The 25076-nt window shown below is 35.4% G+C and overlaps 1 protein-coding gene across 1 annotated transcript in view; it reads right to left on the bottom strand.

The window, feature by feature from the left end:
* POC1B (POC1 centriolar protein B) overlaps positions 1-25076 on the bottom strand; it is a 93398-nt gene that overhangs the window by 20260 nt on the left and 48062 nt on the right. The window contains exons 6-10 of the mRNA XM_017512916.2: positions 24566-24573; positions 24190-24365; positions 21467-21535; positions 20644-20796; positions 13203-13283 (exon numbers count right to left, since the gene is read on the bottom strand). Coding sequence (XP_017368405.1) covers positions 13203-13283; positions 20644-20796; positions 21467-21535; positions 24190-24365; positions 24566-24573 — 487 coding nt within the window. The remainder of the gene's footprint in view (positions 1-13202; positions 13284-20643; positions 20797-21466; positions 21536-24189; positions 24366-24565; positions 24574-25076) is intronic.

The raw sequence follows: 25076 nt of genomic DNA, 5'->3' as shown, positions 1-25076 counted from the left end.
ATTCAGCTCCCACAGAAATCCAGCTCATCTTTGGTTAGCACGGCAAAAAATTTTCTGTTTCTGCCACTCATCTGGGGTCTGCAGAGATATGGACAGAAGAGCAATTATTTCCACATGTACTGGGCTTTCCACTCTAACAAGCTAGTTGGCCCCAGTCTCTACGTATAGTCTACCACTATGCCAGATTCTCCTCTGCCAACTACATAAAAGGCTGAGGAAAACAGGGAAATCCTAGTTACCATGGTCAGATCCAAATATCCCACCTTGGCGTAAGGAGTGGCTTGGGGAAGGATGAAGGCAGGAAGAAAAGACACAAATTTTTAGTACATTCTCATTTTTTCCCATGGCTTCAATTCTCTTAATTTCTCCTTACACTTAGGAAAAAAATTTTGCAGTACTTTAGGATCTGTAAAAACCTATAGGAAAAATTACATAAATTAATCACTGGATGAAATAGCTAGAACATGTGCATGAAATAGGTTGTAGTAGGAAAACATAATGGAAGAGCTCAATTGCAAAAAACATATGACAGGCAGAAGCAATGCTACTGTTGCCGGGAGAACTGCCTAGAAAGGATGCCAAGGCAAAAACTAAAAATAAACAAAACATATTCAAAAACATACTCATAATTTGGGATATAAACTCCATGACTGTCATTTTCTTTGATGAATAAATACATAAAAATAGTCATAGCACTTTGTAGGATAAATGAACAGATCTTAATACTTAACTAAATATTAATAATATAATAATGTCTTAGAGAAAACTGCTGCTCTCTAAATAAAAAGTTTTCAATACACTTAAGGTAAGCAGTAGTTTATTTTGAAATCAAAAGTATTTTTCTCAATTATAACTATTTGGTAAACTTATCAATATACCCAATTTAAAAAATAGTAATTTAAAAAAACATAATCTGACATGTTTGAAGTTTCTCATGTGATCTTTTTATATAAGGTGCTCAAAATGTAAGACAGCCATATGTTTATTATATATATATAATTCATAGAACCATTAATATGTAAATGATTTCTAGAAAAGGAAAGAATAAAATAATCTAAAACAGTGTACATATCTTGAATTTTTTAGTAATTTTACTGTGTACAGAACTGTACAAAAAGTACACAAAATTTTTTAAAAGTACAAATCTGCGTCAAATTCTTCAAATTTCAACTGATTTTCCAAAGCATATAATTGTTTTTGCTGTATCTTAATGACATATTTCCATAAGGAATTATTTTAGATATTTATCATCTTGAAACTTTATTAAATTGCTATCCCCAAAATGCCTAGTTCTGAATTAAGAATAATATTTACTCAGCATGGTACTTTGCCTGATACTAGATGTCATTTAACACAAATTTATTTTCTATATTATCAACTTTATAGAATGGACCAAGTAGGGCACCAATGTATTTTACTGGACCCGAAGCTTCAAACAGAAGTGTCCAAGTAAATAGCAAAATTACTTTTAAAGTTCCACCTATGGGGACAAGGTGTTAACACTGTAACACATACAACTCTATGATATGATCAAAGAGAGGCAAACTGAGGCTGAGGAGCCCTGAACATGGAGCAACTGGACCCCCTAAAACAATAGATAATGCATGATAATGAGGAATATTAAGAGCACGAGAGAGAGAGAGAGAGAGAGAGAGAGAGAGAGAGAGAGAGAGAGAAACTGGAAGACATGGCCTGGATTCTGCCCACAGCCATACAGTTTGTATCACAGACTTGGGCTTTCTTTTAAGTCTTGCCCCCAAGATTTCCAACCCAACTAACTGAGGATATTTACCAGGAAAACATAGCTCTGTTTGAAAATAAAAGTCAGGATGTGCATGGTGGTTCATGCCTGTAATCTCAGCACTTTGGGAGGTTGAAGCCGGAGGATGGCTTGAGTCCATGAGTTCGAGACAAACCTGGGCAATGTGGCAAGACCTCATCTCCATTTTAAAAAACAACAACACAAACAAACAAAACCCAACCAGCCAGCCAAACACTAGCAACAAAAAGCCAATTTAAAATAGGATTCACTTTGTAAAAATCACAGTAACCAATGATTAAAACTGATGTTCTCATCTATTCCAAAATAAAATAATACCTGCACACATCAGAACAGCAATAACACCACCAAAAGAAATTTCTGCATACAGATTTCCTACCACTAAGAATATCTTTTCTCAACAGACAAACAAAAAAAACTGAAAATTAGTGACAGGGCAGAAGTGAGAACCTGGGGAGAGCAGTCAGGGAATAGTAACAAAGCCCTGCTAAGGGAGGTAAAGCCATTACATCATTATGAAAGACAGTTAAAGACATGACACATCAAATAATTATTCATATCAGGAAGCTACATCCACACAATTAGGCTTCAACAACCTATGACGAGTGCACCATATGGCACACCTTCTGGATAATCAGTAAGAGACAAGTGTGTCTTAAAAACAATTATTCTTGATGAGCATTCTAAGAGTAAGTTAGGATTTGTGTGTGCTAAAGTCTGGTGTGTGTCAAGGATTTATGTATTTGGCAAGTAGGAACAAGCAATACTTAAATTCCCAAAGTAGCCTACACAACCAGTTACTTCACAAGCATTGGTTGACTCAAGGGCCTACTTCTCCACCTGTTCCCAAACTGGAGGTCCTCAATACTTTCCCTCCCCCACCCCACAACCAGAGATACACATCAAGCCCCCTTGGCTACTGTACTATGGTGGAAAACATTTACTTAAACCATATTGACCACAAGGAAGCTAAAACCAGAATTTAGAGTGGCAAGTCATGTGGTCTGTGTGTCTAAACATCTGAGAAGCAGGTTGGTGCTGGTGTTCAGAGTCTGTGCTCTGAGGTTTGTTCAATTGGACCCTTGCTTACCCCTATCACGTCCTTGCTGTGTGTCTTTGGGCAAGTTACCCTTTAAGGCTAACTGTTGGAATGCGAGAATGTACATGCATGCTTAGTAATGAGGTAAAATGTTTAGTAGTATGTGAAAAATGGTGGCTATTTTTACGGGAACCACAGGCATGTCAATGAGAATGATCCTAAATTTCATTTACTGAAACACTGAGATAACACATTTGTAAATTAGTTACATTTAACCATTCCACATGTATATATACTTTAAAACATCATGATATACATAAGAAATATATATAGTTTTATCTGTCAATTAAACAATAAATGAAAGGGAAAAAAGGGGAAAAAATCCCTGTCTATAATACTTCATTCCTAGACAAGCAACTCAAATTTGCAAGTTGGCAATTCTCAAATTATTTTATAAATCTAGTGCAATGGCAATCAACAGTCCAATGGAATGGTTTTTGAAACTGACAGAATAATTTCAAAGTTCATATGGATAAGTAATAGGCAGGAACATCCAAGAAAGTTTTGAAGGTAAAAACTGTACATTACATAATATTTTAAAGAAATATTCTAAATCTACAATAATTAAAAAGATATAATAATGGATCAAGAACAGATGATAACGGATCAAGAACAAATAGATTAAGAACAAACAGATCAATAAGGCAGAAGAGAAAGTCTCCAAATAGACACAAGTTCATATGAATTTAATGTTTAAAGAAGGTAATTCAAATCAGTGAAACAATGCAAACTGAGAGTACTTTGTTAACTATAAATTTATACCTCATAACTAAATTAATACATCTGGATTTTAAGGTTTTATTGTTAAAAATAAAATCTCAAGAAGAGTAAGCTGTTTGGGGACTGATGATGGAATTTCTTTGCATAGAATCCAAACAACAAAAAATAGTAGAACTATTTTTGTTCCACCCATTTTGTTCAAAAGGGTAATGCAGTTAAACCTATCAAAAATCAGAAACTAAATTCAAGGGGAAATGAGAAGCAAGGAAAACATATTTGTAGCACATGGCAAGACGTCAATCTTCTTTTTTTTTTTTTTAGAGACGGAGTCTCACACTGTCGCCGGGGCTGGAGTGCAGTGGTGCAATCTTGGCTCACTACAACCTCTGCCTCCCGGGTTCAAGTGATTCTCCTGCCTCAGCCTCCCAAGTAGCTAGGATTACAGGCATGTGCCACCACACCTGGCAAATTTTTGTATTTTTAGTAAAGATGGGGTTTCACCATGCTGGCCAGGCTTGTCTCGAACTCCTGATCTTGTGATTTACCTGCCTTGGCCTCCCAAAGTGTTGGGATTACAGGTGTGAGCCACTATGCATGGACTGAGGTCAACTTTCTTAATTTAAATTACCTAAGGATCAATTTTAAAATGAACAATAAGAAAATGGGCCAAGCACACAAATACACAATCCTCAGAAATACAAATAAAGATTAATCATAAACATGTCAAAGCTCACAAGTCACTAAAACATGAAATTAACTTGATAACACCTCTTGCTTATTAAGCTGTTTTAAGGCTTTTAACATTTTAAATAATTAAAAATAAATACAAAACCTTTAAAGATTTTTGTCATGTTGATGTTGTTATTACAAACAATGTTGGAATAGGCGTCTCTGAATAGAAATCTTTGTGTGTGTATCTTATTATTTCTTTGGGATGATTTACTATGTATCACTAAGGGTCCAGCAGAGAAGCAGAAAACACATCCCTTATTTTAACAGAGAGAATTTAATATAGGGAACTGGTTAAACGGATTTATAAGCCTGTAAATGCTAAAAGGGAGCTCTGAGGTAAGCAGAGATATTAAATGTATGAAAGCTCCCTAGAGTTAGGGTACAAAGGCAAGAGATTGAATTATTAGAAACTAGACACTCAGAGGTCCCTTGCTGAGAGCTGAGATGGTTTGCTCACAAGGAGGAAAGAGGAATGTTCATTAAAATGACATTCTGAAAAGGAAAAGGAAATGCCTGGCATTCCTTCTCCATCTCCCCTTCAACTTAAAACAAACAACTCTTATGTGCTTCAGAAAAATAATCCAAATAGATACATAAAAAGTAAGAGAATTTTGCCACCATAAATACTAAGGCCCACCAAAATTCTGTAATGATTTGGAAAGCAGGTTAAAAAGTATATACGATATAAAATATGAGCTTTGTAGGGGCCATCACCATCCTGAGTAAGAGAAAAACAAAATAGGAATTAAGACAAAAAACAGAAAATCAAATTATACTAAAAAATCTTCCACTGCAAAAGTCAATTTGACATTTAAGTGATGGGTTGGTTGATTGGTTGGTTGGTTGATTGAAAGCAACATAATTTATGTTGCAGGATGTATGATAGTGTGGCCTGATAATCTCAGAAAGTAAATCTCAGAAAGTAAAAGCAAAGAAACTGAAAGACACGGAAAGAACTAGGCTGGGACCAGCCCTAGGCCTTAATAGCCAGTTCACTGAAGTGGTGAGGTTTTAAATCTTTAGAAGCCCTAATATATTTTATGTAGTTTGAAAGCATATAAATAGGAAGAACTGGTTGAAAAATATGTGTTAGCAGACTTGCTGACTACTTTCACCAATAATTAACTGTCAAGTGGCAAAATAGAGGAGCAAAGCTAACTAGTTTTACTATCCATGCAGCACCAAATAACTCAAAACCAGAGGGGTATAGATGTACATACAGAACAGCTGAAAGCTAAGTTCACTATTTTCCGTGAAACTCCGACAGCCCCGCAAATGGCATTTAGCTCTGTAGTAAACCATCCTCTAGGTCAGCAGGAAGCTCATTATGGGCTGACAGTCCAGGAGACAAGCACTTTTCAGAGAGCTACCATAGTAATTTCCTGTGTGAAAAGCTCACTGCTGTTCTTGCATTCCTCAGGGTGCATTTCTTCTCATCTCAGAGGATGTTTCTCTTCCACAGAAAGAGGAAGGAACCAGTTGTTACTGGATGTGTGGGCTGAGAGCTGTTGGGCATTTTCAGCATGCCTCGGTCTCAGCTGTGGGAACTGGGGATGCAGCTTAGGTTCCCAGGCCTGGGACAGTCGATATTACTGCAGTAGTCTCCGGCGTCACAGTTTAGAAATATGGTATCTCAGGAAGTTGGAAGGCAGAAATAATACCGGGAACACCTCCAGTTCCCAGAAGTGTGCTAATTTTCTAAAGGAAATTCTAAAAAGTATTTACTGGGCTCCCAAATAGCATGATTTATAAATCCTTTTGTGAATTTTCCTTTTTTTTTTTTTCTTTTCCTGTCTTCACATTTTGTATGGCAAAGTTTAAGTCCTAAATCACTTTTGTCAACAGGAATAAGGACAAGTTTCATTGCATAAAGTGTTCTTTAAATAGGACTATTTTGTAAAATTTAATGAGTATCTAATTTTTGGTAAATTTGTTAGTATGTTTTCTTTCCCTGTGGCTTTGAAACTTTAAGAAAAAGAAGGTCAAATTGGTAAATTTGCCAGTATATCTTAATTTAAAAATTGGTACTTAGTGATTATTACTATAAAAAAGCATATTTTATTTGAAGGGGGGAAGAAGCCTCTGGACTTCATTGTTACTTTTTTATTACAGTGATACTCTTAGTAAAACTTTACAGCTATCCAGATTATCAAAAAAAAAAAAAAAAGCCATGTTCCTTTAACAAACTAAAACATTTTACATTTTAGTTGTTTTATTTTTTTTTTACAATCCCAAAGCATTTTTTTTTTTAATGTCAGCCATCACATTCACAAATGTTAGTTTTTATAATATATGGGTCATGATGTACTTCAAAAGCAAAGATCCAACTAATTTGCTAATAGTCTCTTTCCAGTCTCTAATATTTTCTCTCCTATCTCTATTTTAAAGATTGTAACTGAAAAAATACAAATGTGTTTTCTGTTTCTAAATGGCAAGAGATCTCTGAAAATGTTGCATTTTTCCTCATTTACTTATTAGTTATCATGTATGTTCTGCTTTTTTAGATGTCTTTGACAATTTAATTACTTCACTTATTTTAACTTTGAAGGGGAATGTTTTTAAATAGTTTCTCAAACCTTATAAACATTTCTCTTTTACTCCAATTAAGCATCTTAGGGTTTAACATTTAACTTTTTGAGTTACTAGATAAAAAATTACTACATCCACTTGACATATTTACTATCATTTGCAGTTAAGATAAAAAGTCTCTTAACTCTTAAAAGGAAGATAAATTGAGGGAGACACCAGCTAGGGAGTCCAGAGACCTGGATCTCATAAATGCTTAAGTTCATTTCCTTTCATACCCTTACAGAAGGGCGGGGGCAGGAGAAACATACCTCAGAGCCACTAAACCAGCATTTAAATATACCATACGAATGTCTGTTTCCTAATGCTTAGCAAGCAGCCGCAAAGATAAATATAACTAGTTTATTATTAGGTATATTATGGATAAATATACCTAGTTTCAGAAGTCATATGCCCTAAACTGACAAATCAAATGCCACCATATAAACTGCTGCAAAGGTTAAAACCTTTACATTGCATATGACCATTTTACACTTTCAAAGTCAGAAGTTTTAGTTTTAAGACACAGAAGTTCACATACACCGTGTTCTTTCAGTCTTTCAAATCTTTGCTTGTATTAGCAGTTAGGAACTGAAATAACTCTGCACTAGTTACGCAATGTTGTCTAGTAACCAGGATGAACTGTTGCCACAACATTCATGGAAATATGCTCTCTGTATCTGCAAGTTTACTCTTTGTGTTTCCATATATTTGTCAGCACATTAATATTTTTCAGGTAGCATATACCATATGACAATCTCCATGAAAGTGTATAACCTTTTCCTTCCTAAAAATAGGCTGATAGAAAAAACTTTCTGAAAGAGAAACCAATGCACTTTGCTAAAACATGAAAATCTAAATGACATTTAAGAAGGAGTGTGCTTCCTAAAGTCATGGAAACAGCAGAATACCTCTAGCACTGAATTAGCCAATCGTTTTTCCGATCCTAGAACAGAATACAGGAAAACCACGATTCTTTTTCTCTCATCAGCCCCTCTGCCAAAACGATGCAGAGCCAGGAGATATTCTCAGCTATCCTGAGATTACTCAAGGCTACATCTTACTGTCCCTGGGGAAAGGAGATAGGGAATCCCACAGCTGACATTCACTCTGTCAGGAAATCCTCTTGGCTCTGCTTTCAAAATACATCCAGAATCCGATCGCTTATCACCACCTCCTCTGCTACCTCCCTGGGTCAAGCCAGTATTGCCTCCTGTCTGAGTATTTCATTAGCTTCCTAATTAGTCTTCTTGTCCACCCTCATCGACACTGCCAGCCTGTTCTTGTACAGCAGGCAGAGTGAACCTGTTAAGACATAAGTCAGATCATATCCCTCCTCTGCAGGAAACCCACCAGTGGCTCCTGTGTCACCTGCAATCTGGCCTTCTATCTATCACTTCTCCCACTCTCCTGCAGAGCCTTTCCCAGATAGCCATATGACTGGCTCCCTTCACTCCTTCAGCTCTTTACTCAAAGGCCCCTGTGACTCTTGTCCTGGCCATATTAGCTAAAATTGCAGCCTTCTTCCTATCTTTTCCTCTCTGCCTTCAGTGCCTTTTTCTCCTTTGCTTTCCCTATACTATATACAGTTTATTTTTTAAATTTGTGAACTGCATTTCTCTGACTGGAATGTAGAATGCAGCCTTCTCTGGAGCAGGTATTTTTGTTTTGTTCACATTCTCTAAAGCCAAGAATAGTGAGTTAATAAATACTTATTCAGAAATATATGTGTGTGAGTAGACATCCTTCCTGGATTCTACCACATCTGCTGTCCATTGATTTAGGCAACTTAAAGACTCTAAACTAGACTGATGCATTTTTATTGCCATGGTTCATATGTGTTTGATTTGTTCTGAAGCAACTACTTATACCCTGCTTTCTCTCCAGGCACAGGGGCTCATGCCTATAATCCCAGCACTTTGGGAGACCAAGGTGGGCAGATCACTTGAGGTCAGAAGTTCAAGACCAGCCTGGCCAATGTGGTGAAACCCTGTCTCTACTAAAAAATACAAAAATTAGCCGAATGTGGTGGCAGGTGCCTGCAATCCCAGCTACTCAGGAAGCTGGGGCAGGAGAATCACATGAATTCAGGAGGTGGAGGTTGCAGTGAGGCAAGATAGTGCCAAACCACTGCACTTCATCCTGGGTGACAGGGTGAGATAACTTGTCTTAAAAAAAAAAAAAAAAAAAGAACTGGTCAAAGGTGTTCTTCTAGAGAAGTCCTCTAGTTTACTCCAGCCCATTAGTGATCTCTTCTGAATACTGCCCATTAACAACCTTTCATTGACATTAATGTACACTTGACATCTAATGTTCTGAAACCAACACTGATTTCTTACTCTGTTACTTATATCCGGCTAGGTTGTTTGTTTCTTGAGATCATGCAGCAACTTGATATCTCCCTCAGCATCTCATGTAATGCCTTCATGCAGGACATCTTTAACTATTTTGACTGATGGAACATCAAAAGACTGTAGACTCTTGGATTTTTTTTCTATAACATAACTGCATGTTTACTGTAAATTAATTTGACTTGAAATAAATAATGTCTCTAATTCTAAAGAAAGGCATACTCATATTCTGCATTATGTTCATATTCTGCACAGTTGCCAGGACGAAGATGAGAGCACCGTGTCAACTCTCTGAAAAGAGTCCAGTATTTTGATAATCAAAGGATTAGCAACTTCATTTTGTTCATTTATAAGACAAACAATAAAATTAATACATCAGAATTTAAGAATACAATTTTCCTAAAGATAAAAAAAAACAATCCTAGAGTCTTTTAAGATAAATTTTATTTACAGTTAGTTTAAAACTTTTTTTTTTTTTTTTTTTTTTTGAGACGGAGTCTCACCTGTAGCCCAGGCTGGAGTGCAGTGGCATGATCTCAGCTTACTGCAACCTCGACCTTCGGGGTTCAGGCAATTTACTGCCTCAGCCTCCCAAGTAGCTGGAATTACAGGAGTGCACCACCATGCCCAGCTAATTTGTGTATTTTTAGTAGAGACAGGGTTTCACCACGTTGGCCAGGCTAGTCTAGAATCCCTAACCTCCTGTGATCCACCCGCCTCGGCCTTCCAAAGTGCTAGGATTACAGGTGTGAGTCACTGAGCTCAGTTTAAAACTCTTTGTATTAGGATAAATGTAGGGAACAAATTCTTATCTTGCTTGTCTTTTTAGAAGAGAGGAGTGGGGTATCCTGTGTAGCCATACCACATGTCAATGCTAATGACAAATGCCCTCACATAATTTTGATGATAGATTCCTTGTCTAGTTTTAACTATAAAATGAAAACATTAAAAGACTCAAACAGAATCTTGAACTAAATAGTCTTTAGGAAATTGGTATATAATAAGTGACAATATAATCAGAATAGAGAGTCAGGAATTTGAGAACCACATTTGAAAACTATGCTTATATGGCCACCAGTATACTCCTTTACAGAAACTTTTGTTTTTTTAACAATAAAGGTTTAAAAATATAGACTAGTAACAACTTATTTTAATCCACAAATATTGTATCAAATTTCCAGCTTGGCATTAGAGACACAAGCGCAAGCCACAAAGATGCAAAAAGACTGTATGCCACAATCTCTTCTCTGTAGTAAGAAGACATCAGAGCACAGACATCAGTACACTTGAGTCTACAAATCTTCCTGAATATATTAAATCAAGTGAAAGTAGAAATAGAGGCCAACTATTTCTTACACCATAACAAACTTCTTTTATGCTACTAGAAATTTGACAAATTAAGGTTTAAACAGACATCTTTTCAAGGTCCTATCTTGATGAAATGTATTTTTAAGGAAACGTTCAGTCTACAAAAACAAAACAAACCAACCCTCAAAAGAAACAGTAACTACAATAGCAATAACAAAAATTACCTTTAAACACTGCTTTTTTTGGGCTTCGAGTATTTCTCCAGGTTTTTAAATTACAATCGCATGCAAAATTCACACCAAAAATATTTAATGCAATTGTGTTTCATGCCAAAGCAGAAATAAATCCCCTTTACAATTATGTCTGATTTGTTGTGCAGAGGCAAAAGAGAAATTGCCAAAATAGGGAGGAGACTATAATTAAGGCTTATTTAGTGCTTTATTAATGGAATGGCAAATAGTTGAAAAAGCAATTTTATTTTAGTTTCCTAACCAATTATCTATCATTAAACTAAAAGAAATACACATTGAAAATTTAAAGAAAAACCCTTTGGAGATATTATTTTAAAAAGTATAACTGCTTTATGAACCTCTATAAAGTCCTTATACCTTGCTTGGCAACAAGCAACTATCTTCCAGATTATAATCTATCTAGATGGGACATTAGCATAATCTCAAACCAGTTTATAGCAAACAAGATTTTGTTTTGTTGAGGCTGTTTTTTTGTTTGGTGGATTTTTACATACTATCAAGTATACAACTCAAAGTAACAGTGGAGTCTTCCTTTTAATGCTTATATATTGGGTGAAACCATGTGAAGTCATTGATATTAGACTTTTTCCTACAAAATGACCATTTCATATAATTAAAACCTAATATTTTCCATTGAGGATAATAATGTTACTCTTCAATTTTATTACTCTGTTTTGTAGCACAGCTATTAAATATCATATGTTTCTTAAACAGAATTGTCTTTTCAAAGTCCCACATATCCCTTATATTCCTTGAGTTATGATCCTGCAGTATAGATGTATATTACAATAGATACATACAATCTACAATAAATATGTACAATCTATACTAGAAGAGACACCCTGATGTTCCTGGCTAGGAGGCAGTTATGCCCACCTCAATAGCTGTCTAGATTCCTCACGTAATGAGGCTTTGCAAAACTTGAAGAGTACTGGCAGGGACAGTGAGTCTCAAAGGTGGACCAAAGAGATCCATTATATTTTCTAGGTCAGGAATGTGCAATTTTAGTCTACTGACTACCTCACAAGGAGGCAGCATATCTCATAAACCTACCTTTTTGTTCCTTCTCACTACAGGGGGAAAACCTAACTCATCAGATTTTGTAAACTTCTACAACATGCATTTTGTAATTAATTGAACATAAATGTATTGAACACCTCCTATAAGCCAAGTTGTAGCAAGTTGTAGATATTCAATTAATTTTTAATTTCTTAAATTAATGCAGCAAAGCTAGTAGAGTTACAAACATGAATACTGTAAGAAACAAGACCACAGATCAGTTTGAAGTCCTAGTGGTCACCAGTGATTCTTGGAATTCCCTTTAACAATCAGCCCACTGGTTACCCTCACTTGGTTTTTGTCACTGAAACTTGTGAGAGATCTAGGAGTCTTCTCTGCTATGGGATTAACACTGAAAGGACCCTTGAATAATTAGAATGCTTTCTGATACAAGGTAGACTCAAAATGGACTAATCCTCTGTAGAATTCCTCTACAATAAATACTCTTCTTGACATCTGTTAGAGAATTTGTAATGTCATAATGTCAGGGTTTTATTTTGGCTATAAATTAAAAATGTACGCAAAATATTTAACTAAACTGACATCACAGCAGCAGTGTTGTAGAAGACCATGCTGTTCTTCCCAATTGTTCTTACAATTAGTTTTGCACTGAATAGCAGGATCAACTGTGGCAGTGATCTGCCTTGGAAAGAGTAAACAGAATCCTAAATGGAGAGGCTAAAACTCTTAATCTTTGAAGACTTTGAAAACAATGAATAAATAAATTTTATATATGTAATTTTTATAAACTACATTTTTATAAATTTTTATATATGTAATTTTTATATTTTATAAAAATATTAGAAATATTTCTTAATTTTTATAAACTACAGTTTTATAAATTTTTATATATGTAATTTTTATATTTTATAAAAATATTAGAAATATTTCTTAGTTTCTGGATACTCCATCAAGAGATTGTAACAAAGGCAGTGCTGTTTTTCTTACAGCTTCTAATGAGAAGACTAGAAGTAAGTTTTGCACCTCCGAAGGACAAATAACATAACAAGGAATCTGCTATGCAATAGCATGTGAAATGTCACCTGGATGGCATCTTAATACATGAGACAGTGGGTATGAATTAGACTGAGCTCAAGGACCTCAAAGTAAAAGCTTTTCTGGAAATTGGTGCTGATTCCCCTTGTGGCTATTTAGATGCATGGTAAATATGACTCTACAAAGTTCTTCCTATACTAAAATGTTAGGCTACCTAGCCCATATTTTATCTCCTCCCCCAACATTTTTAAAGGAAAAAGGATTATGTCAAATGATTATATGCCACTTAAATGTCAAAAACAAAAACAAAACAAAACAAAACAAAAAACAACCCAACTTACTGTGGTAGAATCAAAAGAAAGGATATCCACAACAGGGGGAGTAGAGATCTGCAAATCGATTACCTCAAGCTTTGGATTAATCTGTATATACACATAAAAAAAATTATGACATTTTCATATCAGAAGAAACCAAATGCTACTTGTAAAAATCTGGAGGGCATTTTCTATTAAAATATACTCTCTCTCTCTATATATATAATAAATTAAAGTATATTGGTATATTCATTACTATGGATAAAAAAATTTTAAGCAAAATGCTAGCCTACCAATTCTACTAACATATGAGAAAAGGTCATTTTAATGAGGTTGAATTTACCCCAGAAATAAAAGGTTTTCACTTTAGAAAATCAATGTAATTTACCTAAAAAGGAGTATTAAAAGTAAAATAAAATGACCCACCTCAAAAGATGAAGAAAAAAATCCTAGCCAGTTCAGTAAGAAAAGGAAATAGAAGGTATTAAGATAACAATTAGAAAGAAATAATATTCTCATCATATATAATGTTATCTATGAAGAAATGCCCAAATAATCTATTGCTAAATCATTAGAATATTCAGTTTAATTAGATTGTTAGTCTCAAAATCAGTATATGAAATCAACTGCACTACTGCATTCTAGCACACAGCTGGAAAATTCAAAAAATTAAAAGGACACCATTGAGAATACCATACAAGTTTAAAAATACATCAGAATAAACATTCAAAAATACGTAAGACCTTGTGGAAAAGAATAAAACTTATGTTAACATGAAAGAAGGCTCAAATAAGTAGAAAGCTGTATCATAAAGAGCTCAAAAGCAGAGTGCTGTATACATGGAAAACAAATATATTCAGAACATTAGTAATAAGAAAAGTATAAATTAAAGCAAAATACCACTTAATACCTATTAAACTGCAAAAACTAGAAAGCTCAATGATGCCAATGCTGTTTGTGGCAGCATTGTTTGTAATGGCCAAAAAACTACTGGAATTACTCTAAGTGTCTATCAACAGTAAAACAGGCTGTGAGAATTACTACAGTGACAAATTCACAGGAATGCAGTAACAACAGTGAAAACAATATATGAATGCATGAATTCAGAGTTCATATGTATAAATCTCAAAACTTTAATGTTAAGTTAAAAAGCAAGTTACAGAAATGCATATTCAATATAATTCCACTTATATAAAGTTCAAACTCATTCAAAATTAAGAATAATTATAGATTCAAATATATAAAGTTACAAAAGCAAGGGAATGATTACCTAGAATGGTGACTACCTTTGAGAGAGGATATTTATAAGACAAAAAAATTAAAAATTATATTGAAACACTATAAATACAAAGAAGTAAACAAAAAGCAACAAAGACAGCAGAGCTTTATATCAAATGAATGGTACCAGTAAGTGTACTAAAGAACCTTAAAGAAGAAACTATCGACTGAGCGCTTATCAGGAGTGTCTGATCTTTTGGTTTCCCTGGGCCACATTGGAAGAAGAAGAATTATCTTGGGCCACACATAAAATACACTAACACTAATGATAGCTGATGAGCTGAAAAAATTGCAACAATATCTCATAATGTTTCAAGACAGTTTATGAATTTGTGTTGGGCCACATTCAAAGCCAATATGTAACCCGTGGGCTGGACAAGCTTGGCTTAGATAGTGAGAAAGGCTTCCTATGGAGGAAGCATGACATATGGTGGCTCTTTAATAAAAGATCTAGAAAACAAAAACAAAGAGAGGGAGATGAGTAAAAGAGCATTCTTCACGGCATAGTGGAAGAATGCTGACATACTTTCAGACGGGTAGAAAGAAGGTTGTCAAGGGTCAAATTGTGAAGGGTGAAGGAATTTGGGAAGGCACAGAAAGTTGGAAGCTAAAATGTGCTTTAGAAAGAGTAATCTGACAGAGACACATAAAGTATCATGAATAAATTAGGGACGGCAGTGAGGACACTACAGCATTAATCCAGGTCTGTAGTGATGAAGGCTGAGCCAGTCCAGTGTTAAGAGGAGTGGAGTAATTTTTAAAGCACTTACTGTGCTTGATGGGTATGGCTGTAGTTTTAGAAATGTAAAAGCATTTTATACTTATCCAGCCAAAAAGGGAGGTATAACTGCCATGCTACAGTAAAGAAGGAACATAGCTGTGCAGGGTGAGGATGAGGGACGGTCAGCTCAGCTAGCCAAAACCGCTGTTTCTTCCCGGCTGTCCCATAAAGCAGAAAACAAACATAGCCTCCTTCCACTGACTCTAAGACCAGAGTTGAGGCAAAGAACAGAAATGTGAGTGACTTGTTTTCCTTTTAATCTTAAGACTCGCTGTCCAGAGAGACTGCTTGTAAACATTTTATTCACTTTCATCTACTGCCACCTAGTGTAGATAGAAAATCATTTACCTATGAAAATACAATCTAGTTGCACCATCTGAAATTGAAATTGCTCAAGAAATCTAAATCACTGACAGAAGAGCAGAAGATCAAACACCGCATGGTCTCACTCATAGGCGGGTGTTGAACAATGAGAACACATGGACACAGGGAGGGGAGCACTACACACTGGGGTCAGTTGGGGGGAAATAGGGGAGGGACGGTGGGGGGTGGGAAGCTGGGGAGAGATAGCAAGGGGAGAAATGCCAGATGTAGGTGATGGGGAGGAAGGCGCAAATCACACTGCCACGTGTGTTCCTATGCAACAATTTTGCATGTTCTTCACATGTACCCCCAAACGTAAAATGCAATAAAATAAATAAATGGGAAAAAAAAAAAAGAAATCTAAATCACAGAGTCAGCACATGTCATAAAAAAATCCTTGACCTACAAGTTGGGAAACAAGTCCTGATGTGATTAACAGAATTTTACTGCATTGTGGCATAAGTTGCTTCCATATAAGTTAAATAGAGCCGGAAGTTCTTACTAAGAAACATTTATAGTCATTTCCATAAAGAAAATATGATGAGGGCATGATATAGTTAAATTCTCTGCTAGCTAACTTCCAGGAATACTAACAGTATCTTGTAGCTCCTAATATTTATTAAAGGGAAGGATATGTTAATAATTAGGGTTGCCTTGAAATGAAGTGGGCTGCCTATGAGAGGCCAAGATCTCCATGGCTGAACAAGGGTGTGTAACTGGGACTAACGAATGAGGTAAAGGTTAGCCTGTATGACCTCAAAGGTACCATTCCACATCCCCCTCTGAGGTTCTCTGTGTCCATGATATTGAGGATTCTATGAACATAAAAGCTCTACTAATAAATTCCATAAGACTTGACTAGATTACAAGCTTCTGAAGGGCAAATAGTATGCCCATCTTGTTCATTGCTACATATTCTAAAGCTAGTACAACATCCAGCACACAGATACTTTTATATCTGTTAACAAGATAAAATGTAATGAAGCATTACATCAAAGTGGTCAAAAACACAGAATGGAACCAGGTGCCTGGGTGGAAATTCTAGTGCTGCCACTTACTAACTTAAACATTTAACTAACATACATCTCAATTTCTCATGGGATAATAGTGGTACTTATTTCACTGAGATTTTAGGAATATTAACTTAATTTGTATAAAACACTTAGAACATTCTTTTTTTTTTTTAAGGACATTGTTATATAATTATCCTCATGCAATCTCTAAAGAACATTTACTGAGGCCTGAAACAGTATAAGCATATACCATAGTTAGAAGCAGAATACAAAGCGGATAGACAAGTGGTCATTTTAAAAAATCATAATTGGTGATGTTTTCAACCTTATTAGACAATTGAGATTAAAAACCCAATCTCAGACTTAAAGTCTTAAATAGATCACTTGTACTTTTCAACAGTGAATCATGGTCAGACTATGACAAAATATTATTACATAAATATTTGGTTAAGGTAAAGAACATTTTCCTTCCTGCTAAATATCATACAGAATTTCCTATGCAATTTATATGTTAGGGTAATCTCCAATGGCCATAAAAAACTGAAAGCCATCAGAACATTATTTTATGAAAAAATTCTTTTGAACTAATTGTAATCCCTTCTTACAATATTCTGCAATTCTCCTAGAATAACTATTTTGATGCTTTACTGTCACTAAGATCTATCTCCATCCCTTAGAATAGCTCTACTGTCTTCCCATCAAAATATGTAAGAAGGAAGGGGTCTACTCAGGAGAAAAGTATCAGACACACACACTGAAGGAAAGTCTGGTTTTGTCTAGGGGCAGGACAATGCAATTCAGCTCCTGATAGTCTGAAGAAAATAAAGTCAGCATGAACTAGTGATGTGCTATAGCACAATGTGGGGAGGGTCAAGATACCATGTATAAAAACTGGGCTTCTTTCCCACCAAAAAAAGAGAAAGGTGCTGTTCTCATGTTTTTAATTAAGATGGAGTGCCTAGGCCAGGAGTACTACAAAGGATCTGTAGTTAGATAAGTAGGAAGAACACAGGAGGGGGCTATTTCACACAGAGAGAATTTGATATTTCATGCCTTCTTTCATGTGGCCTCCTTCTCTCATTTATTTTAAAAGCAATCTGGCTATCATCCCCTCTACCCATGTAGGAATTAGTAATTTATATATTTAGTCAGCTGGTACCCAAGATCTAAGACTCTGCAGGATTCTCCACCTTCAAACAAGTGAAGCACTTAAGGCTAGCAAATGGGTGGCTTTTGCAAAAGGCCAAACTATTTTACTCAGCAGATTGAGATTATGCAATTCAGATGAGTCTCATAGAAAACATAATACAAATCACAGAAATGTTATCTTGTTTCAAACTCAGAAATAAAACACTCATGGTTACTGCAAACAGAGAAAGTTAGAAAAATCAATCTGTTCACTTAGATACCATTTATTCTATATATTTTAATAAGATTTGTTTCTTTTCCTTAAGTCATTAATACTGACTTCAAAAAAAAGTTTTTCTAGTTTTAAAATATTTCCCAAGTAACCATATGTAAATTTGCCTAAAGCTTTGAAAAAAATTTAATCTACCAAATTTAGTATTTCGAAAGTAAAGTTTACTAATCATAAATGAACACAGCACAACTTATATTCTGACGATTCCATTCTAGGTGAAAGTTTTGAACTAAGTTGTCTTTGGTTTTGTGAGGGATCCATAGTTATTAATTTGGAGACTTTAAAACACAGTTTGATACTTAGCAACTATTTATTCATAATACTAAAGTTGTCCCCTGTCTAGAAAATTTCATAAACTTGACTTTTTTTTTTTTTTTTTTGAGACGGAGTTTCACTCGTTACCCAGGCTGGAGTGCAATGGCGTGATCTCGGCTCACCGCAACCTCCGCCTCCTGGGTTCAGGCAATTCTCCTGCCTCAGCCTCCTGAGTAGCTGGGATTACAGGCACGCACCACAATGCCCAGCTAATTTTTTGTATTTTTAGTAGAGACGGGGTTTCACCATGTTGACCAGGATGGTCTCGATCTCTTGACCTCGTGATCCACCCGCCTCGGCCTCCCAAAGTGCTGGGATTACAGGCTTGAGCCACCGCGCCCGGCAAACTTGACTTTTTTATAAGAGATTTTTAAGGAAGAAAAAAAGGAACAATTACAACAATTGGTTGTTCATATGCAGAATCCTATCACTCTTCTGGCATTTTATATCACAAGGCCTCAAAGTGTTTTACAAAAACAAGTCATGTTTTACACTTAAGCAACCATGCATGCTCACAGAAAATTTAAACTGTGTACACAGAGGCTGACTACCTTAAGATCACACACACAAAAAATCAGTCACAAGGCTCAGCATTTTGTATAGTGCAACTGAACTCTAATTCTATGATGAAGAAAAGTCAGTGTTTAATAGAATTTTTAAGGGTATATGTGAAAAATTGTTTGAGAGTGGCTTTGCATGGCCTGGGTCATCCTGACCTGGCAACACAAAACAATCCAGCTGGTTTTATGGCTTTTTGGCTGTACCGTGTTAAGAGCAGAGCCACTCAGGCAACTCCTTGACATTTTAAAGAAAGCCTAGCACTCTGAAATGGACTGGGGCCGACAGTAAATCAAACAGTAAATGGCTTGAGCCTCTGCGCTGAGGTGAGTGTGGAGTCATAGAAATATTACCTAATTCAAGGAGAAAAAAGTCTTAGGCTCAGCCTGCAGTTCTGCCTTCCAACACTCTGGAAAGTGGCTGAATGGGTATTTTCAAACAATCCTGGCCAAGCCACAAAATGACAAAATAAAAAACACTGAGAGTCAATAAAACCAACTTGAATAGTACAAGAAAAAAATACTCAAGTTAAATTAAAATATATTTCACATGTATTTTATATGAATTTTTATCACAGGGGATAAGAAATATAAAAACAGAAGCAAAAAATGTAACAACCAAATTAGATCATATTTTTTTCTCTTAAAGAAATAAAAGAAAAATGATAATACAGTAAGTAGTGCAAAGAAGTGGCAAAACACAAAATTAATAATTTAGAAGAACTGAAAAGATTGTCAGAAGCTGGAAAAGACAAAGATTATAGCCAAGAACTGAAAGTCAACACTAACAAGGAAAAGCAAAGACAGGAATCCCAAGATATGGCTGGATTAAACAAAATCTAGATAATTGTTAAAAAGAAAAAGAAAAAAAACATATACTTAGATTCACAACTGGAGACTAGCAGAAGTGCCTGAGATAACAGAAAAGACTAAGACTAAGGAAAACAAAATGAAAGAAGTGATGTGGGTGAGGGTACATGGAATCACAGCATGAAAAGTGAACAAGGCTACTGTCTGTTGCCACTCAGGAATAAATCTCAAGAACTCAAAATATCTAACTCTAAAAGCAAAGAGACTGCCAACGATAAAAATTCAGATGAACAGGTAATTTCTGATATCAGCTCTTAGAAGAGAAATGGCTAAAGAAGAATCATGCAAAATAAGAATAGGCTAACATCAGCTAAGCAGCTAGCAAAGGTAAATCTCTCTTTGAAAACAAAAGAACACTTAAATCCATAACACTGACCTAAGGGGATTTGTCAACAAAAACCTACAGCTAAATAGATAATTACATATGCAAAATGTATGCAGGCAATAAAATTGTCTTAATTATTGGATTCAATCACTAAATCTCTTTTTTTACCTGTCCAAAAGATTTTCGTTTTGCTATAAAAGAGTTTTAAGATACTTATTTCAATAACCATTATAAAAATTCTTGCCCTTCAGCCTTATTCTCATGACAGCCATCACATGACCCCCCTAAACACACCTAGAATATAAAGCTAGTTCAAAGGACTTAGATTTAATTTCTAATTTCCTATTAGTATCAACACCAATTTTTAGTTTTATGGGACTTCAAGAAGCAAATATAAAACTTTATTACACATGATAGTAAAAACAACTGACTGTTTATTGCTGTTTCAAGGCAGCACTAGGTTTTATATATAATTCAGTAATTTTCCCTGACCGAAAGCCTCAAAATGTACACAAAATGTAGGACAAATAAGCACAAAATACTCACTTCAACAGTCTCAACTTTTTCCTCATGGGGATGTGGTGTTCTTGGGTAGACATCAAGAAGATGAGGTGGTGAATCAAAATGCAATCTTTTGAGATTTCTTTTATTAAGACCTTTACAGTGCAATTCATCAAAGTTAGTCCTCCATAATAAGACCTATAAAAAAAGTCAATGATGTGGGCAGTTATTGACTTGCGTGTACAAGTAATAGAGCTAATTTCAAAAACCACAATATATAGAATTGTCACCCAAAGTAGACAGAAAGGCTAGAAACATATTTTAACTATGTTACTATTTTTCGATATCTTTTTTTAAGGTGTGGTGGGGGGAAAGATTTAGCATTTTGAATTGCCTTCATATCTGTTTAAAATTCATATTAAGAAATTGTCTCTTTATCTTAAAATTCTTTTTGGTCAAAGCCCAAAACCATGTTTTTGCCTTGATCATTCACTTCATTCAATAAATCTGGCCATGAATGACTTTTGGTCATTTCAAATAAATGCAGATTTGCTATATAAATGATTTATATTTATCATCCTCAAGAAGCTTAAGATTAGGCAATGATTCAAGCAAAAGTGCTATATACTTTCTGAAAGTGGACATGTATTGTAAAGTGAGAAAAAGAAAATAACTATTTGAGTTCCCAAAACTTAGAACTGGTTCTGTTTTAGTTACGAGGTAGCAGACTTTATGGTACTAATTAAAATATAAACTCATTGACAATCACCTTAACATATACAAACTAGCTGGTTGTAAAACTCTTAGCTGAGGTCAAGGATTCCTTTACCTTAACCAAATCAAAGAGGGAGCTGAAAGATTTACAAACCTGTGTGTCTGCACCTCCTGATGCGAACAGCTCTCCACCTTTTGAAAATGAAACAGTAAAGACAGGCCCCTAAGAAATAAAGGGAGATAAAGAAAAAAGTACTTGGTAATGCTTTTTCATGGCCAAGAGGACTATGGATATCAATTTCTCATCCTAAGTTATGTATACTACTAATGCAGTAAGTCTGATAAAACACATCAGTTGCTAGCAACTAATGCTGACAGAGTAAAGATAATCAAAGAATCAACCCAATCATATTAAAACACAAATAAATGATATTAAAAAGTATTAAAAATTAATTAAAAAAGATAACCTTTTCCTCCTTTCAAGAAAAGCTTGTACATGTGTAAGTTAATAAGAATTTCTGTTAAGATTTTCTGGCTTTGGACTGTGTATTCAACCAAACACTAGCAAAAACTGAATAACTATGTAGGTAATCGGAATGAGGCTATCTACATAAAGTCCATTTCCTGCCCAATGGGCTTCACTGAGTTCTCCCTTCATGTAGGCAACCATAAACTACTAAAAGTTTAAAGAGCAGAACACAGATAAGAGGAGAGCTGCGACTGATAAAAATCAGTATCACAATTGTGAGAAGGATGAATTGGAGTAAGATGCCTGGTTGGAGGCCAGTTAGGAAGTTACTGTGATTATCTAGGTGGAAGGTAACGAAAACCTGAAATTGAGCAATTACTGCGGAGTTGGACAAAACTGCGCTTGGTACAGTCACAAGATGCATAGCCTCTAGGTCAATTTTTCAGTCCAGTATGAATAAGTATTTCTTATCTCAAACATAATATATTCTGGCCGAGCACGGTGGCTTACGCCTGTAATCCCAGCACTTTTGGAGGCTGAGGCGGGTGGCTCACCTGAGGTTGGGAGTTTGAGACAAGCCTGACCAACATGGAGAAACCCCACTTCAACTAAAAATACAAAATTAGCCAGGTGTGATGGCGCATGCCTGTAGTCCCAGCTACTCGGGAGGCTGAGGAGGGAAAATCGCTTGAACCTGAGAGGCGGAGGTTCCAGTTAGCCGAGATTGCGCCATTGCACTACAGCCTGGGTGACAGAGTGAGGCTCCGTCTCAAAAAAATATTAATATATTCTGTATGTTTTTAATATGTCTTTAAATCTACATAAGAAAAGTTTTAGGGAAAAACATCTTGTATCTTTCCAAGTAGACTATCCCAGAGATTCAGGTTATAATATTAATAGTTTGATAAACACCTTCACTTCCAGACTAAAATTCCATCTTCATGTAGTATTTTCCTCCTGAAATACTGTGTTTATCTTTTTTTCCCTATTATTTTGTACATTTTTCATGGATATTTCAATCGTTGACCACTTTTATTGTTGTGTTTATTCAGCCTAAATCCATGGATATGCATATATTTAAGCTGCTTAGTGTTTATTTCCGCTTTACCCTAACACCACTGCAGAATAAATAATAATGCAAAGCAGGAAACCAGGCAGGACCGGTGAAAAAGAACTTCTTCTCTTCTAGACTGCAAAGCTCATTCTATTTCTAGATATAAACAGCTTATACTTGTTAAAGGAAGTACCTTAAAAAAAAAAGGATGCATTCTAAAAAATTCAGAGAAGTTTGAATATTTTCTGGAAGAAAGGAATAGTTTATATACTCAAAAAAATTTAAGTTGCGCACAGCGGCTCACACCTGTAATCTCAGCACTTTGGGAGGCCGAGGCAGGTTGATTACATGAGGTGAGGAGTCCAAAACAAGCCTGGCCAACATGGTGAAACCCTGTCTCTACTTAAAAAAAAAAAAAAAAAAAAAAATTAGCTGGGTGTGGTAGCACGCACCTGTACAGGAAGTTGAAACAGAAGAATCGCTTGAACCCAGGAGGTAGAGGTTACAGTGAGTTGAGATCATGCCACTGCACTCCAGCCTGGGTGACAGAGTAAAACTCCATCTCAAAAATAAATAAATAATAAATTTAAAACACTTTTCTATAATGCATTATATGTTGGGGAGGGTATCCTTGCACAGGCTCAATAAAAGGCACCCCTCTTACCTACTTGGTTCTAAACCAATTGAGAAATAAGACAAAGAAGTAAGGCACATGAGAACTGAAATATCACCTTTCTGTCTAATAAATGCTTGTAAAAAGATAATGTGGCTTTTATGTGTAACACAAATAGGCTTTCTAAAACTGATGCCCAGAATGGGTCACGGGCAAAACGAGGCAAGGGCAGGTCTCCCCACAAGGAATACCAGAGAAAAACAGTGAAGACAGGCTCACTCCCAAAGGCAGGAGAGTAGAAGATGTTAGGCTGTGCTTACCCAATTTTTTCTAAACCCACCAATCAAATTACCAGAATGAGGGGGAGGTGTGAGAGGCTGGGTGTCAGAGCTAAGTGGTAATCCCCACATGAAGGAAAGATTTGAAGTAAGGAATCTACTTACCCATCACCATTTACCCAGTAAATCTATACAACATACTGATAAAGACATCAATAGAGGATTCATTTAATGGCCATTGAAAGATATACATTGATTTTGATAAGAATTACAACAAATAATACTTCTAAGAGTTGCTTCCAGAGGATAAAAACAGCTATGGAAGTAAAAAATGTTTATGATAGCAGCAATGTATAGCTATGTCTGGAAAAATAATAAAGGGGTATAATAAAATGGATAAAAATGTAAAGCATATATTATTTTATATTTGTATATATAAAAGCAAGAATCTGAGTATTAATACCGTATGTCCTTGAAGTGTATAGATGAGCCTTCCTTCTAAGAGGTCCAGAATCTTAAGGGTACCATCTGAAGAAGCTGTGATGAGATAGTTACCCGAAGGATGGAATGATATGCAATTAACTCCACTGCTGTGAACTGATTTGTAGAAAAGAGAAGCAAAAAATTCAAAGAAAAATTCTTACTTTTAAAGACACCCCAGTTCCTTATTAGAAATATTAGGTTGCACACAAGAGCACTGTTTCCACAACAACAAAATTCTATATAGCTCACTAAAACGATTATTTTGGCATCATACAGCATTAAGCTTCTAGTGAGAGCCAGAATAACTTTAAAAATGAGACTGTGTCATGGAAAGGCAATCTTATTGACCATATTACTATAAAGTCTTTGGATATATTGCCAAAAACCGACAGTTAATTATTACCAGCTCAGATAGGGTATATAACCTAGCTTCAAATTAAAGGTAATAACCAATTAGTGGCTTGGGATTAAAGGAAGAAGAGTCTGGAGATATGTTTGAAAAGGGCACAGTCCTGCTATCATGCTTGACAATTTGTTTCCAGACAGCATCCTTCCAACAGGAGGCAGTATAACACAATGATCAAAAGTTAATTTTTCTATACACTTTGTAAGCAGGAAGACCTAAGTAGTTCTACTGATTATTTGAGCAAGTTACTTACCCTATTGAAATCTCAATTTCCTTATCTTTAAAATGTGAATAATAATGATACCTCTTAGGAATATTGTGAAGATATGGCACAGTGTCTGCTACATGGTAAACCCTGGATATGCTACTATGTTTAATGATAATTTGGATTTAATATAAATCAAATATAAACCAAGAAAATTCACCTCTCTCTCTTTTTTTTTTTTTTTTTTTTTTTTTTT

This window comes from Cebus imitator, unplaced genomic scaffold, assembly GCF_001604975.1.
Source record: "Cebus imitator isolate Cc_AM_T3 unplaced genomic scaffold, Cebus_imitator-1.0 Scaffold479, whole genome shotgun sequence".
NCBI classification, from domain to species: domain Eukaryota; kingdom Metazoa; phylum Chordata; class Mammalia; order Primates; family Cebidae; genus Cebus; species Cebus imitator.
This window is presented reverse-complemented; position numbering and strand designations above follow the sequence as displayed.